This window comes from Paramormyrops kingsleyae, chromosome 4, assembly GCF_048594095.1.
Source record: "Paramormyrops kingsleyae isolate MSU_618 chromosome 4, PKINGS_0.4, whole genome shotgun sequence".
NCBI lineage: Eukaryota > Metazoa > Chordata > Actinopteri > Osteoglossiformes > Mormyridae > Paramormyrops > Paramormyrops kingsleyae.
The window spans coordinates 31,624,855-31,640,448 of NC_132800.1; the positions used below are offsets into that span (position 1 = coordinate 31,624,855).

General features: G+C 43.1%; 3 protein-coding genes across 6 annotated transcripts in view; 1 reads left to right on the plus strand and 2 right to left on the minus strand.

Moving 5' to 3' along the window:
* Positions 1-451, minus strand: part of LOC111854530 (NACHT, LRR and PYD domains-containing protein 1a allele 5-like) — a 39,891-nt gene extending 39,440 nt beyond the window's left edge. Inside the window, exon 1 of the mRNA XM_072711152.1 lies at positions 41-451. The gene's annotated coding sequence lies outside the window, so the exon portion shown is untranslated. The remainder of the gene's footprint in view (positions 1-40) is intronic.
* LOC111840044 (apoptosis-associated speck-like protein containing a CARD) lies at positions 378-8,564 on the plus strand. The gene is made up of 5 exons (XM_072711155.1): positions 378-819; positions 3,598-3,676; positions 4,888-5,161; positions 5,318-5,359; positions 7,311-8,564. The coding sequence occupies exons 2-5, from the start codon at positions 3,653-3,655 to the stop codon at positions 7,571-7,573; spliced, it is 603 nt and encodes a 200-aa protein (XP_072567256.1). The 5' UTR covers positions 378-819; positions 3,598-3,652; the 3' UTR covers positions 7,574-8,564.
* On the minus strand, positions 7,718-14,773 carry LOC111840043 (nucleolar protein 9). 4 transcript variants are annotated; one of them, XM_023804435.2, is made up of 12 exons: positions 14,684-14,773; positions 13,816-14,151; positions 13,257-13,493; positions 12,767-12,991; positions 12,499-12,606; positions 11,845-11,986; positions 10,993-11,185; positions 10,699-10,839; positions 9,588-9,707; positions 8,878-9,090; positions 8,222-8,327; positions 7,718-7,968 (listed from the first exon to the last, which is right to left on the minus strand). In XM_023804435.2, exons 2-12 carry the CDS (start codon positions 14,021-14,023, stop codon positions 7,814-7,816), a joined length of 1,848 nt encoding a protein of 615 aa, XP_023660203.2. In that variant the 5' UTR covers positions 14,024-14,151; positions 14,684-14,773; the 3' UTR covers positions 7,718-7,813. The 4 variants fall into 4 exon arrangements, with proteins under 4 accessions (XP_023660203.2, XP_023660204.2, XP_072567255.1 ...); XM_023804436.2 differs by having other exon boundaries at positions 13,816-14,173; positions 14,684-14,705; XM_072711154.1 differs by having other exon boundaries at positions 14,661-14,684.
* Positions 14,774-15,594: the final 821 nt, after the last annotated feature.

Sequence of the window (15,594 nt, forward strand, 5' to 3'; positions counted from 1 at the left end):
TCAGAAATGTAGCAAAGTAACAGCAGCAGTACAAACACACCTTAGTGTAGGTTACAGTCGTCTCTGCTGACAGTTCTTGTGTGACCTCGAAAAAACAGACAGCACTTGGGGAGACTGACTGATCACCTCAAGTCCGTCACTTGACAGAGGAGTGATGTCTGTCCTCAGATTTGTCACAGCAGCTCCACTCTCTCTGCTGACAGAGACACTAACACATTAAATAAGTTCTGTTCCAGCGTGTCTCTACCTGCTGGAGTAGCTTCTTCTGTGGAATTCCAAGTTCTCCTGGACATGAGCCAGCCTCTCCTTTGCAGATATGCATGATTTAAACAGTCCAACAATTTATTTTTTTGCTTTTCCTGCACAAGAGTCAGGCCAAGAGTGTCTTCTTAGAAAAATGAAGAGTGGAATTAAACGATTGGATACCAGAAGTTATAAGTGAAAACAAATGTTATGTTTTAATCATGCGTATGTGGTGGATTGGGGGGCGTAGCCCGACCCTGCACCGCCTGTATCCGGCCGTGTGGCCCCCACCCAATAACCGCCTGCTTTTCCTGTTCCTGTGAGTGCTTGGCTGTACAATTCTTGTATGACAGCTGGGTCCCTTTGCTAGAGTACATAGGAAGAGGTACTTTCCATAAGCTTGGAAACCAGCTTAAAAGGCAGCAGTGACAACTGAAAAAGTTTGACATTTGAAGACCAAGCTGGTTTTTCTCATTTGTCGAAGGATAACAGGAAGTCGTCACAGGGCTGCTACCATTGTTCAGCTGGCTGGAGTGAGATTGTCAGATTGAGACAAGCCTGCACACTCATTTACATGTAAGTAAGAGTTTTATTATCTTGTAAAAAGTCTGTAGGGTTTGCAAACTACCCCAACATTTTTGATGTAGCTAATTTTAGGTTTATAACGGAATAATATAGATTTGCTATAACAATTTCTTGCGTGAGCGTGAGAGTCTGAAAGGGAAAGTGTCACGCCGGCTGTGTGAGAGCTGGCAACCCTCAGGTGATCAGAAGTTGTTGGTCTTAGACAACATAGCAAATGTTGAAACTGAAAAATTGTTTTTTGATTTTTGAAAAATATATGCCCATTTTGAATTTGAGACCAGCAACCTGTTTCAAATAAAGTTCCCAAAAGAATCTTGCGAGCAAAGAAACAGGCTTAGAGAGCGGCGAGCGGTAAAGCACAGTGCAGCTTTGTATGTGAACTTAACTCATTGAAGAGCTTATACCATAACCAGCATTTATCAATAAAAGTCTATGTGAAGTGGAATTTAATCGTCTCATGTTGATCAGTTTTCATACAATGCTATCTTATGCAAACTGCATCTAACTTTGTTAGTTTCTGTAATAGCACTGCACAAACAGAAAGGCTGATAACACAGCGGTACGTAGCAGTTGTGTCAGTCACGATTCTTATCCTGCTGTGTTTGCTGTCAGGGCATAAAAGTTGAGTAAGAAGCCGGTCAAAAAATGGGGCCAGACCTGGCATTTATTTGTAAAACACCACAGAGTTAAGTTACTCAGTAAATATGAAACCTACTCCCCTGCATGGCGGCCATGATGTGTAATGTGACGTGAACATGGAGTATAAACCGGCACTTAGAGTTAACGTCATAGATATAAATACGTAGATCCCTCATTGGCCGCTGCTGTCTGTGCGTTCTCCATATTTTAGTGGCCAAGAGCCGTTATTAAACAAATACAATGAATATGAATCGACTGCAGCGTGAACAATTCTGGACCGATTTTCATGGAATTGTATTTGTTTAAAATGTGAGAAATTAAACTCTCTCTGCCAAAACATGAACAACCTCCTTTGGGAAATGCAGGATCTGATCTATGAATAATTATTTAGAATTTCAGCTTGTAAAATTTTCACAGAAAATGTATATTTCCATATCTGCTATATTGTAGTAGCTGATTAATTGTAATTGTTTTAATAGTTGAATTGATTGATTAAATAAACAAGACAATGTTCTGCTTAATTTTTATTTGTACATTGCATTTTCACAAGGGTGAGTAGGCCAGAAAGACGCTTCAGGCAGAAGGGCGAACAGGCCAGAAAGACGCTTCAGGCAGAAGGGCGAACAGGCCGGAAAGACGCTTCAGGCAGAAGGGCGAACAGGCCAGAAAGACGCTTCAGGCAGAAGGGCGAACAGGCCAGAAAGACGCTTCAGGCAGAAGGGCGAACAGGCCGGAAAGACGCTTCAGGCAGAAGGGCGAACAGGCCGGAAAGACGCTTCAGGCAGAAGGGCGAACAGGCCGGAAAGACGCTTCAGGCAGAAGGGCGAACAGGCCGGAAAGACGCTTCAGGCAGAAGGGCGAACAGGCCGGAAAGATGTCACAGGTAGTGGAGGCAATGCAGGCAGCAGGGTAGGCAGGATATTGATTTTTTTTTTTTACCTCCGGACAGCACCCCCCAGGAGGGGTGGTGGAAATGAAAAATGTGTTTGCCAAAGTAGGGGAGACTAGAGGCAGTGCAGACAGTTAGGTGAGTGCAGTGTGGAAGCTCTGGCAGATACAGCTATGGCAGCATAAGTAGGAGGGAGAGGCAGGTGGGAACGCAGGCATGGGGGAGTCCCTGAACGTCAGCACTCCAATTCCACAAGGGGGGGTGAAGCTAGAGTGACAGACTGACAGTTCAGTTCATCCAAAGCCAATGGCACCGATCCCCACCCAGCTCTACACCTCACACTGCAGGTCTAACTGGAAGTGAGCATTTAGCTAGAGATAGAACTAGAGTTCCTATAGGCTAGACTAAACAAGGGTGATTTTAGACTACATTACAATATTGAGAGTGAGCCTGAATCTCGCACATCTGCCGGACGACTATTCCACATCTGCTGTGCTCTATAAGAGAGGCTCTGCAGCCTGCCGTAGCTCTTTCTGCTCTAGGTACTAATAGATATCCTGCTCCTTGAGATCGAAGCAAGCGAGGAGGGTCATAAGAGGCCAGCAGATCTCTAAGGTATTCTGGAGCAAGGCCATTCAGTGCTTTATTTCGATCCCCAGACTCCATTTAAGAGCAGAATGTTCATTGAAAAGGTGACCACACTGCCCCCTAGATTTTTGCTGGTGCTGCATCTTGCATGTACATAGTGTTAATTCCACGTGTAGGTGCACAAACGACACCACTGAATACATTGATAAAACAATTATAGATTAATTTCCAAAGTGCCCATTGAATACTGAAGGAACATGTACTGTAAGTACAAATAAGGTGAATAATGAAACTATCAGGTGCGAATAATTCAAAGAACCAGGCAATTTCAAAATCAAATGGAAACAGGAGCAAGGCATTCTGGATAATGTAGTCTGTTAACCCTGGTCTATGACAAATACAGCCCTCCAGAGCATACAGTTGGAAAGATGCTTAACAGTGCACATGTCAATGACTACGTGCTTTTTTGACTTAAGCACAAGGTGGAATATGGCCCATAGTTATTAGTCCAAATCAGTGGATATCTCTGTCTGTGATTATAAACTGCCTGTGTGTGACTAAAAACTCACTCGTTTGCTTTAGTTTTAAGATTTTACAGCTGGTAAACTGACTTCTGAATATAAAGCTAACATTATCTTTGGTTTTTATTACAGAGTCAGACTGTGATACACAGGAACTGGTCTCTTTACAGCCATAATCATCTAAGCAATGGCTCATCATTCCCATGCAGAGGTTTGGCTATAACGTCTCAGTCTATGATGCATGTTGTCTGTAAAAACCTGACACTGAAAGGCAGGAAAGCTTAAGATGAGTAACTATTTTGGGCTGAAGGTTGCTGAAAATGGCAGACAAAAAGCTCACTCTCCGCAGTGCTCTTCCTCAGGCTACTTCCTTACCATACCGCACTGCACCAAACATTACAGACGTTCTGTAACAGAACAGAATAACTTAGCAGACAAAAAGCTCACTCTCCGCAGTGCTCTTCCTCAGGCTACTTCCTTACCATACCGCACTGCACCAAATGTTACAGACGTACTGTAACAGAACAGAATAACTTAGCAGACAGAAAGCTCACTCTCCGCAGTGCTCTTCCTCAGGCTACTTCCTTACCATACCGCACTGCACCAAATGTTACAGACGTACTGTAACAGAACAGAATAACTTAGCAGACAAAAAGCTCACTCTGAGGTGCTCTTCCTCAGGCTACTTCCTTAACATACCGCACTGCACCAAACATTACAGACGTTCTGTAACAGAACAGAATAACTTAGCAGACAAAAAGCTCACTCTCCGCAGTGCTCTTCCTCAGGCTACTTCCTTACCATACCGCACTGCACCAAATGTTACAGACGTACTGTAACAGAACAGAATAACTTAGCAGACAAAAAGCTCACTCTCCGCAGTGCTCTTCCTCAGGCTACTTCCTTACCATACCGCACTGCACCAAATGTTACAGACGTACTGTAACAGAACAGAATAACTTAGCAGACAAAAAGCTCACTCTCCGCAGTGCTCTTCTTCACGCTACTTCCTTACCATACCGCACTGCAACAAATGTTACAGACGTAATGTAACGCAATAAATTAATCTAAAATATGTATAATTATACTGGATAGTGTCTTAACATAATGATTTTAGTCTATTTTGTGTTTGACCCTATTGCATTAATGTGCTCTATTGGGTCTTAAACTATTTTTATTTATTTATTTATATTATTATATTTATATTGGATGGGTCTCTGTTTTTAAAGAGACTTTAAACATCAATAGAATATAAACACACACGTGTGCTTCTTATAGTAATGAAAGAATCACAGCAGGTGTCTCTTGCAGACATATAAGACTGTGAGCAGGAAACCTGCCTTCTGTTAAGGTCAGTGCATGTGTGGGAGTGACCATGTGCGGGTTTGTGAGTCTCATGGACTCATCTCCGATATTCTGCAGGCCCAGACCGCGCCCGCCAACCTCTTGCTGGGTTATCTGGAGGAGCTCACTGAAGAAGAGCTTAAAAAGTTAAAATATAACCTGATTCACCTGGTGCATGAAAAGTATCAGCGCATTCCCAGGGGTCAGCTGGAGACATTGGACAGAATGGGCATCGCTGACAAGATGATAACTTCCTACGGTGAAGCTGGTGCTCTCAATGTCATGCTTGAAATGCTGAAGAAGATGAACTTGAATAACCTTTTTCAGAAACTGAATGAAGTCCTGAAGAAGCGTAAGCATATTTTTAGCCTTTCTTGTTTATCATATAAATTGTAACCTTTTTAAGCTCTTGAAAAGTTAACATATCGTATTGCATTATATGGGAAATGATGAACAATTTGTTAGACACTGAAGATAGAAATGAATTTGAAATTCTTTCTTATTGCAGGTAACCAAGCAGGAAGTGAGCGGGGTGACATACCAGAGCGGAGTAAGAGCTTTATGTTATTCTGTACATGAATGTGGTGTTTCAGTAAAATATGTATGATGTGAAATTGAAAGTTTCGATTCACAAATACAGTGATCCCCCGCCTATCATAGAAGTTACATTCCAGACCCATCAGCAATAGGTGAAAATTCGCAATATAGAAAAACTATATAATAATTTTTTTTTTTATAGTTTAAGCCTTAAAATACCACTCCAACACGCTTTAAACACATGTAAACTTATTAAAACTTCATAAAATATGATATGTGGATGTTGAGCTAAGGATATGAGTAACAATAATAATATGTGATACATATATATATATATATAGAGAGAGAGAGACACACACACACACACACATCACAGAGAACTGTGATGCGTCGGGGAAAAATCCGCGATATAGTGGGAGAGCGATAGCTGAACCGCGATATAACGGGGGCTCACTGTACTGAAAAAGTGTGTGTGTGGATTGTGAATATATTACATTGTGGGGACCAAATGTCAGATCATAAAATCGCACTATTCCTGTCTCTGAGTATCTGGGTCCACTTTTGTGAAAGATTGCGCACTAAATTTGGGAGCAATCATTGACTGATTTAAATTTGATCAGCAAATTAATTCTGTAGTTATATTGGCTTTTTATCATCTTAGAAATATTTCTATTTCAAGTTAAATTTTTATCACCTCCAGATCTCGACAATATAATTAATTCCCTGATTTCCACCCACTTACAGTATTACAACTCTCTGTATTCGGGAATTAGTAAGTCATCACTTTCTCAGCTACAACTAATTCAGAACACTGCAGCTAGACTACTGACTAAGACAAAAAATGAGATCATATAACACCTACACTGGGCTCATTGCACTGGCTTCCAGTGCAGCATAGGATCCAGTTCAGTTTTGCTGATTGGCTTTGAACGGTCTATGTCCCTTCTATGTTACTGATTTCCTTGCCAAAACAGCTGAGGTCATCCGGCACACTTTTACTTTCTGTGCCACGAGCCCGGCATTAGTGAAAAGGTGCTTTTTCTGGAAAAGGCTTTCACCAGAGATTAGGTCCTCCCTGTCAGTCTTTATAGACTGGCTTTTAGTTCTGACTCTTGACAGCTATTATTTTATTGTTTTAGTACTTGTTGGTCGTATTATATTGTGACAATTTATGGGGTTGTCTTATTTTTGTTTTGTTAGTGCTAATTTTGCACAGCACTTTGGAAAAGTTGTTTAATTAAATGTGATTTAGAAATAAAACAGGCATCCCGCCTCTCACAGAAGATCCGGGAGTCTCCGGCAAATTGACAGCAGCTCCCTGACACCAACAAATCATGGGAAATGTCCGGGAAATCTGTCGTTCTGCTGTTCTGTAGTTAGATCAGCAATTTACAATCAGCCAGCAAGAAGAATTACTGTTGCAATCTCGCCCCAAATTTACCACCATTCTGGATCTCTGATCAGTAATATACATACAGTATTACTGTAACACCAACTGGTCTCAAATGCACGGACCAGCACCCCCACCCTCCCGGATGCCCCTCATCTGCCTCCCTGAAATCAGTATCCCTGAGGTGGGATGTCTGTGAAAATTTTAGATTACATTACCTTTTCTGTTGCTGTAACAACATTCCCACGATGTCCCAATACATTTTAATGTGGTCTAAAAAGGATTTTGCTATCCTGAAAGTCATATAATATACAGAAAATGTTTAATCTCACTTAACAGCTCCTCAATAGTAGGCCTTCGCAGGCCTTTTCATAACACATTATAATCATCACTAATAAAACTATTTCTAACAAAATGATTCACTTGACCTTCAATGCCAGTTACAAGACAATCATGCCATATTTACCAGCAATTTGATCTGGTTTTGAAATTCACAGTGACACTGCCAAATTACAACTTGTCTCAATCCATCATTGGCCTATTAACTATTTTATCAATGATTTTTTTTTTCCAGCTCATCCTACGCCAGGTGTGGCGTTTGTAGACCAACACAGGAAAGCCATCGTCCAGAGAGTGACACTGATTGACCCCATACTGGACGACCTCTATGAACACATTGAAGGGGAAAAGTACAATAACATACGTGTTGCCAGTACCAGCCAGGAGAGGATGAGGAAGCTGTATGAGGTGTTAAACACTGATAGGCTGAAAGAGCTTTTTTTTGACGCCCTTAAGAAGAACGAATCTTACCTTGTCATGGAATTGCTTGGCTTATAATTGGACCAGTTTGTAAAACCCTATTCCCTGCTCCAAATCTCCCAGCTTACAGAGTGATCCTCAGGCAATACCCTGCGAAATTGGTTCATTCACTCTGCTCTTAAATCTAATTGGGCCTTGCTTGTACACAAATAAGACAGCATATACATTTCCATTGGTTTAATAATTAAAAAAAAAGAACACAGGAACTGACATGAGTATTTTGTAAACACTGGCCAATCCCAAACGTCATCCAAATTGTCACTGAAGGATGTCACTGAACATTTTTCTCTTCTTCATTTGATCAGTCTGTATCTCCTGCCATTGAGCTCTCCTCTTCACAAAGTGAGTCAGGGCGAATTTTGCCCAAACATGACGGGCAAACTGATCTGATCTCAGCAGAGACTCACTGGACCCTGAAAGGGAGACATGGAGGCGTTTGTTGTATGACCAGTGCGGCACGGAAGGGTTTTAACCGCTTTTTTGGATTTCCGTCAAAACATCAAACAAGACTGCTGCCATCGACAGACGTGTGATAAATCCTTGCTTCAGATGAACAGATAATTACGAAGTTTTAATCTCCATGCTAAATCAGGCTAATTACTGCTTACAATAAACAGAGCCTGGACCACTCCCCCAATGTCCCGTGGGGAGGATTTACTGTCTTACCCAGCTCCTTTGCAATGTCCTGCCTCTGACTCACGGTGGCGCTGTTCCAGACAGCCTCCAGGACACGACTCCCATAGCGGGAGCAAGACAGCTTGACAAACTCACCCTGAAGTCAAAGCAAGGCAATTAGAGATTAAACATTCACTAGATATAGCCCCCCTTCCGTGTGACTGGATTTCAGATATTAGATTGTGTTTATTAGCTAAAATGTCGTTTCATTTTAATTAGGCATGTCAAATTTATGTCATATATAATTTTACTTGTATATGTCTGTCTTGATTAAATGTATGAGCCATCAGTTGTATTGGATTTTTTATGCAATAAAAATGAAAGCATTACAATTCATGGACTCCATAGATGAACCATTTTTAACACAAATCCAGCACCAATCAGCCTGTCACAGGCCGTCTGTCCAGAAGGGCCGTATCTGTGGTATGTGAGTGTTATAGACTGAGAGGGTAACTCTGTCTTACTGTCCTGTGTTTCTCTTGTATGAGGTTGTGTGGTGTGAGGTTTACAGGTGCTGGAAAAATGCTAAAATGCTCCTCCTCCTCTTCCTCTGACGTCGTTTCTCCGTCATCAGTCGCTTCCATGCGACATCAACTCATCTCTTAATCCCCCCCCCCCCCCACCTGCCCTGCCCCTTCATCTCTCACCTCCAGCCTCCTCAGTATTTTGCCCCTCCCCTTGTCGCTCGCTGATGTCATAATGGCCTGTAGCACATGGCTACCGGATTGGTCAGTTCCCAAGGTCACAAGGTCAGAGGGTGTAAGAGCACGCAGGCTGTTTAGGAGGAGGCTGCGGTCCTTGAACTTTAATAGTGCCTGAACAAGGCGGGAGCCATGATAGCAGATTCTGGACAGGGGGCGCTGGCGAGTAGAAAAAGAGTCAATATCAGACTGCAGACTAAGGATTTTATGTTACTTCAGCAGATCTCTTAACACCGTTGTCTTCAGTGCCCTGAAGCCAGTTTCAGCTCTGATGTTTGGCTCTAATTCTCCTCTCAGCCACAAACTCCAAACTCTCACAAAAATGTCAACACAGCAAAATATCAAACGTAGGACGTGGGAATTGATTCAAATTGGACTAACAGAGCTTCCAAATAACACTGAATCAGGAAACACATTTTTTTCCCATGTCCCAAACTGCATACTTGAGATTCTCCGAGTAGAAAAATCCAAAAAGTTTTCAAGCAGCATTTCAAATAAACCCCAGCAAATGCAGCTTTTTACATTTTCACAGAGGTGCAGGTTTCCTACATACACACCCAACAAATGCAAAGTAAATTAAATAGAAATGAAAATGCTGTACATCTGCTGCACTAAATTCAAGACCGGCAGAAGCTGTTACCCTCTACAGTGCTGACCTGTGTGTCTGCGGCGCCCTCTGCTGTCTGCACACAGTAATACACGTCATGTGTCAGCAGGGACAGGAATAGCGGGAGGCAGGTCAGCTGTCGAGATGAGGGTTCGGCACAGTGGAAACCCTGGTAAAATACAGCAGCAAAAAATGCAGCAAGAGTTAGCGTGCCTTCTGGGAGTTTCTGCGGTCCTGTTTGATGTTCTCATGTGAAGCAAACTCCACTAAAATTTAAGTGACACGACTACATTTGAAATTCCACCCCAAGTGTGTGTGGGGTTCACCCATGATAAATTTTTCTGAACAAAAATACTGCAGAATACCACAAATATTACTGTAATTCTGCCCAAGCCTATCATACATACTCCCCCACCTATCCAAAAGATCCTTATTAAAAGCCCAACTTTAATTGAATTAAATTAGTTTAATTTAGCCCACAATAAATTTTGCGAACGAGGTACTGGACTACTACCGATAAAATCTGTTGAGCGTGGGAGACTGGTGGCGAAAAAATATATAAACTTTACTTTGGAATATTCAGAAAATTCTCGTGGCCCACACTTCAAGAACCACTGACTTGTACAACAATCGTGGAAAATTAGCAAGAAGTTTCACAGAATACTGTGTTAACAGGATGACTGCCGCAGCCTCCCTTTCTGTGCTCAGCTGCCACCGAACGCTTCACCCATACAATGTCAGCAAAGTTTGGAAAAGATCCAGCTCGTGGTTCGAGTGATCATGCTGACAACATCGAGTGTCTGAAGCTGCCCTACTGTTTGCTAAAACTACAAAGCACTGCTTTTATTTTTGTGTGATTTCTCTCAAAATGAAACCAGGTGTAGACCTTCATCCATGTGACGCGATAATGAGATCCATCAAATACTTTTTCAGTTTTGGTGTTATCAGTCTCAAAATTTGATAAGTTCCAGTTTGTTACTCAGAGAATGTGCCTGGAAAGTTTTTAGAAAAATACTTTAAGGTAGTACATAAATGCAAAGGTGTTTGCGATTGCAACAGCAGACCGGTCCAAAATCCATATGTACTCCCCATCTTGAGACAAAGCTATAATGTGATGACCAGGGTCAGTAGGATCGCAAAGTGCACCGAGTCAGCCTCACCTGTAGGAGGCAGCGCATCATCTCCCCTTGTCTCTCCTCCCTTTGTGCACAGCTCTCTGCCAGCTGGACAATTACACCCATGTGACCAACGGCCAAGATGGCCTCCAGGCCCTCCTTGAGTTCATCAAACACCTTCAGGAACTGCAAAGAAGCAAGATTTGCAAGTGAGCAGGGCTGAATTTTAGATTTCTGCTCTCAAATGGCTAAATTTAGGGAAATTCAGACTTAAAAATGGAGTAAATAACCACACAGCCATCACACTGTCACCGCTCTCCTGAGGATACGGCAGCATACCAGTTTGTAACTGGCAGCAGTGGCTATCAGTCTCTGCACTGGAAAGTTGGCAATCGGGTGCAGTGCCAAGTTGACCAGCTGGCCCTGGAGGTGATCTTTATACAGGCTGCGGAGCACGGCCTTGTGTGACAGCAGGAGCACCGTCTCGAGGAGCCGGCTGGAGGCCTGGTCTTTCAGGAACACCAGGAGCGGACTGGGATGGAGAGGAGCATGAATCAGTCACCATTAGATCACGGTCTAGTTGTGTAAATCAGTGGTTGTCAACTGATTTAGCCTGAGGACCCACTTTAATCTGCAGTCAGAACCTTAAGTTTTTATTTACTTTTGTTAGTTTGTTTTTTATTTGTTTCACCAAAAATGCAGGGGCTGTGCTGACAGCAGGACAAAAAAACGTTTTCCTGGACGGCACAGCGTTACTGTGGTTAGCACTGTGGCCTCACACCTCGGGAACCCGGGTTCGAGGCTCTGTGTGTGGGGCTATTGAGCTTAATTGGAGTCACCGAATTGCCCACTGGTGTGTGAGTGAATGATATGAGAGACTCCAGACCCCCCCCGCCTCCATGAATAGGACAAGCGGCTACAGAAAATGGATGAATGGGTGAACATTGCCCATAATTTGCGACCACAAAAGTCTGAGATTGAAAAAAATATTTTGAATTTTTTTTTTTTTTTGCAATCACATTATCTGTGACCCAATAAAAATCATCTCACGATCCACCATCTTAATCATTTTAAACGAGAGACCAGCCTCCAGAAACGGGCCAATTAGGTGGACACACGTTTACCATCGTCATCATCATGCCACATTTTGAATAATCATCAACATCACAGCACAAATTTAGCGGATATTACCTGAGTCCAGGAGCTGAGTTGAGGGACGTCAAGTATCCCACAATGCCTTTCAGGAGGCTCTTACACAGCTTGGGCCTTTTCCTGTGACACACAGTCAGCATCGTCTGGAGCATCGCGCTGGCCCCAGCATCCGACACACAGACTATACAGGGAGGGGAAGGGGGGGAGGGAAAAGGGTGTGGGGTGGACCACCCAGGGAGGAAAAAAGAACAGGTTGGGAAGGAGAGGAAGATAACCACATCACTCAAACAACCAATGCCATTCAGGCAGATGGTGTACAATTCCTATGATTGGTAATACAATCCAGTGGAGGGAGCTGTGGTCTATATCAATTAACAACAAATCTTATTGTACTTAGAGAATGTGCAGTAAGAATGTGCTGGACATCCTGGACCACACATTACTGAAGATTCTGGACCACAAACTCAAAGATCACAGACCACAAAACTGCGCAAGATCGCAGTCCGTAATGCACAAAAGATCACGGACCGCAAACCGCTGAAGATGGTGGACAACACAGATTTATAATGGTGTATCATGCTGAAGACCATTCTGCCAGAGGCAGTACAGACTACTGAAGAACAAGGACCACATCTCTGAAAATGGCGGATCTGCATCGGGAAGGGGGTATATGACAGAAACAGGAACACTAACCGTTGACATTCTCCATGAGAGCGAGTGACAGACGCTTCAGGGCACCTGCGAAGGATGGCGGGACCTCGAAATCCGTCAGAGGGGTGTTGACGTTTTGATCTTTACCCCCTAGAGCAAAAAAACTGGGTTAGAAGAATGGCAGAAGCTCACCTCCACCCGTCGGTGAAATGGGGCCATTTCTCATGTTGAGGCATGCGTGTGCGTGTGCGTGTGTGCGTGCACACGCGTCAGGCTGCCTGAGGATGCGTGGGAGTGAGTATCGGGGCACCTGAGCGCTTGTCCGAGTGGGCGGGGCCGAGGCAGCCCCCCAGCACGTGCGTGAGCGTCCGTGCCACGTGGGATCCGTGCGTGTGCCTCATGAACGCAGTCACCTCCTCAGTCACCGAGCGGCACAAAGACAGGACCTGGGCCTCCAGTATCCCAGAACACCCTGCTTCAACATCACCATCATCCTTGGTATCAGACGTCTCCTGTCCCTCTGAACCTGAATGCTCTAGGAGGAGAAAACAGTGGAAAACAATGAGAATATCACAGCAGGCAGTGATGTTCCAGCGTTTTCACACGTTCACTCCTCCTGACAGCATGATTATCTGTTTCCAGGATTCGAACCTGCAATCTTTCAATTACAAGTGCGCTTCCCTAACCATTAAGCCAACACTGCCCACATCTATTTGAGCTTCATGGACCATTTTCTGCTCAGCCACCCCCGTGACCTGGACGTCCTCATCCTGCCTCCGGTTACTAAATGCGTCTCTCACCCGTCCACCTGGGCACCTGCCGCAGGGCGCTCTCCATCACATGACCCCCGCACCGGTCACATGACACGGCCCTGAAGTCCGCCCCAGTCGCTCCTCCAAGCTCAGCCAACAGCTCCCCAATCTGAGTGGGAGTAGCCAATGGGAGCAGGCGCTGGAGGGTCACGCTTCCCGTCACGTCGAGGGCCACCAGGGTGGCTCGCCCCTTCACCTCTGACAGCACGTTCACCACAAACAAAGCTGGAGAAAGAAATCCAGGAACACAGTCATCGCACTGTGCATGGAAGACCTAAAACCCAACAGCAGCAACAAAACTGTCTATAAGCCTGAATTTGTCTTTTCTCATTCTTAGAAATGTAAAGATGGAAATGAATACAATCTGCATTTTCCTTTCGTTTTCAGTTTTCCTTTCGTTCCTTATGCTTCTGTTGTCACTGCTTCTTTTCTCACTATAAAGACCAATTCTTCCTTCAGTTCATGCCATTGCAGTCGAGTAACTCTGCATCGTCACTGTTTGCTGTTTCTCGCCCAGAGCTTCATACCCCCCCCCCCCCCCCCTTACCTTTCTCCTCTTCCTCGGCGAATCCTTCGCTCAGTCTCTCGCTCACCCTGCGAAAGTAGCCCACACTCAAGGCGTCCAGATGCTTCTTTACACCTCCCTGACTACCTTCTTGCCCCTTACGCCCCTTCCCTCCATCTCTAGGACGCTTCCTCTTCTTTCCATCCTCCGTCAATCGTCTCTGCTGCTCTTTCCCTTCCATGGTTTCCATCAGCTGTGTTTGGTCGCCGTGTTCTTGGCTTCTTCCCTTCTGTTGTTCCTTACGTTCCTGTCAGCTTCTTGGCATGATGTCCATCCTGCTTCTGAACTCCTTTTCACTGTATTTATAGGGATTTAGTTCTGAGGATTAAAGAAGTAGTTTCTTAGATAATGAAGAAGATATTTTATTAGTATCAATTCCTATATTTTAAGAAACACAGTCATACATTATAGCAAAAACAAGCTTCCTTGTTTTTATAATCTGCTTGTCTATAACTCGCTTATATTTAGCCCTTATATTTAAAAATATCTAGGTCTCTATGAACCGACTACAATAATTTGTAGATTTGCGTTCTTACAAGTAATTTACGATTGTGATATACTAAAGTCTGAAGGATAAAACTGTCGAACATACAACGCATCGTGTTTTGTATTGCTTAGCAGACGTTAGTTGTATTATTATAAACATGACAATGTGGCAATCTTGTTATTTAAAAACTGAAGTATTATGTAAAACGTCCATCGGCAACTATACATTTCGATCACCATCACATGTTTTATATGCACTTCAAATTCAATGTACATCATATAATGCAGTAACTCATGACAACCATCAAACAGAACTAATTGTACAGTTTAATCAAACACACGTGCAAATTGAGTCCATACTCACGTTGCTTCTTTTAAGACGCATGACGATGACGAAATCCACGACTGACCGGCGCATAACATAATCGTCACACACTGATTTCGAAGGGTTGTTTTCGGTATTGAAAGTAGTGTTTCTCACTTCTGCGTTTTACGATATTAAAATATTAACTCCTCAATTTGGGAATAACAAGTTTATTTGGGGAACACTGCCTTGTCAAAATATATTACAGTTTTACTCTTAAATAATGTATAGCATGAACAAGCAATATACTTATCCCGTGTTTATTCAATAAGAATCAATATTTATAACTCGGATGTCTAGTCAATGATTACTACACTAAAAGTTCCCTATTTAAAAGTATAGCAGCTTATTCCACCGTATTGACAGCTGTTTTTTGAAAAAAATCGACGGGTAATCTCCTTTATATTACAGTAGCATTTCTGTAGTAGGAGAACCACTGGTATGCAAAACGTTGTCCTGTTACTATTGTTTTTTGTTTTTTGTTTTTTTTTGCTATTGCTGATGTACCGCAGATATTTATAGAGTTCTGTGTATACATCCATCATGTAGTTTCCTTCTGGAGGTTTTTCGACTGTAACCAAATGAAAAATGGAGAAAATATGAATAATACGATACTCTATATTGATTACAGTTACAATCTTATAGGGAAGAATTGGCTTAAGTGAATAATTTTACATTTTTGGATATATTTCATACAGATGAACACATTTATGAAAGATACACAGAGGGGTGACCTCAACTTCACCCTGTCTTCTGCAACTGGCACAGCCTGCGGTGGGAGAAAAGGAAGGAAACTATAGGGGACTCCACCCAATAGTCATGAAGATGCCGTTCACCATGCGGTACGAAGGAGCTTACGCAAAAGCAAATGGTCACCTGCATGATGTCAGCTATTGTTTCAGAATCGTTTC

What these genes read in the sequence shown, in the direction of transcription:
- LOC111840044 (XM_072711155.1), top strand. Translation starts at nt 3,653, where the DNA reads ATGGCTCATCATTCCCATGCAGAG. An exon ending in CTCATCATTCCCATGCAGAG is followed by an intron (nt 3,677 to 4,887) that starts GTTTGGCTATAA and finishes GATATTCTGCAG; the next exon opens with GCCCAGACCGCGCCCGCCAA. An exon ending in GAATGAAGTCCTGAAGAAGC is followed by an intron (nt 5,162 to 5,317) that starts GTAAGCATATTT and finishes TTCTTATTGCAG; the next exon opens with GTAACCAAGCAGGAAGTGAG.
- LOC111840043 (XM_023804435.2), bottom strand. Translation starts at nt 14,023, where the DNA reads ATGGAAACCATGGAAGGGAAAGAGCAGCAGAGACGATTGACGGAGGAT. An exon ending in GCAGGTGCCCAGGTGGACGG is followed by an intron (nt 12,992 to 13,256) that starts GTGAGAGACGCA and finishes TTCTCCTCCTAG; the next exon opens with AGCATTCAGGTTCAGAGGGA. An exon ending in AGGGCGCCGCAGACACACAG is followed by an intron (nt 9,091 to 9,587) that starts GTCAGCACTGTA and finishes TCTACTCGCCAG; the next exon opens with CGCCCCCTGTCCAGAATCTG.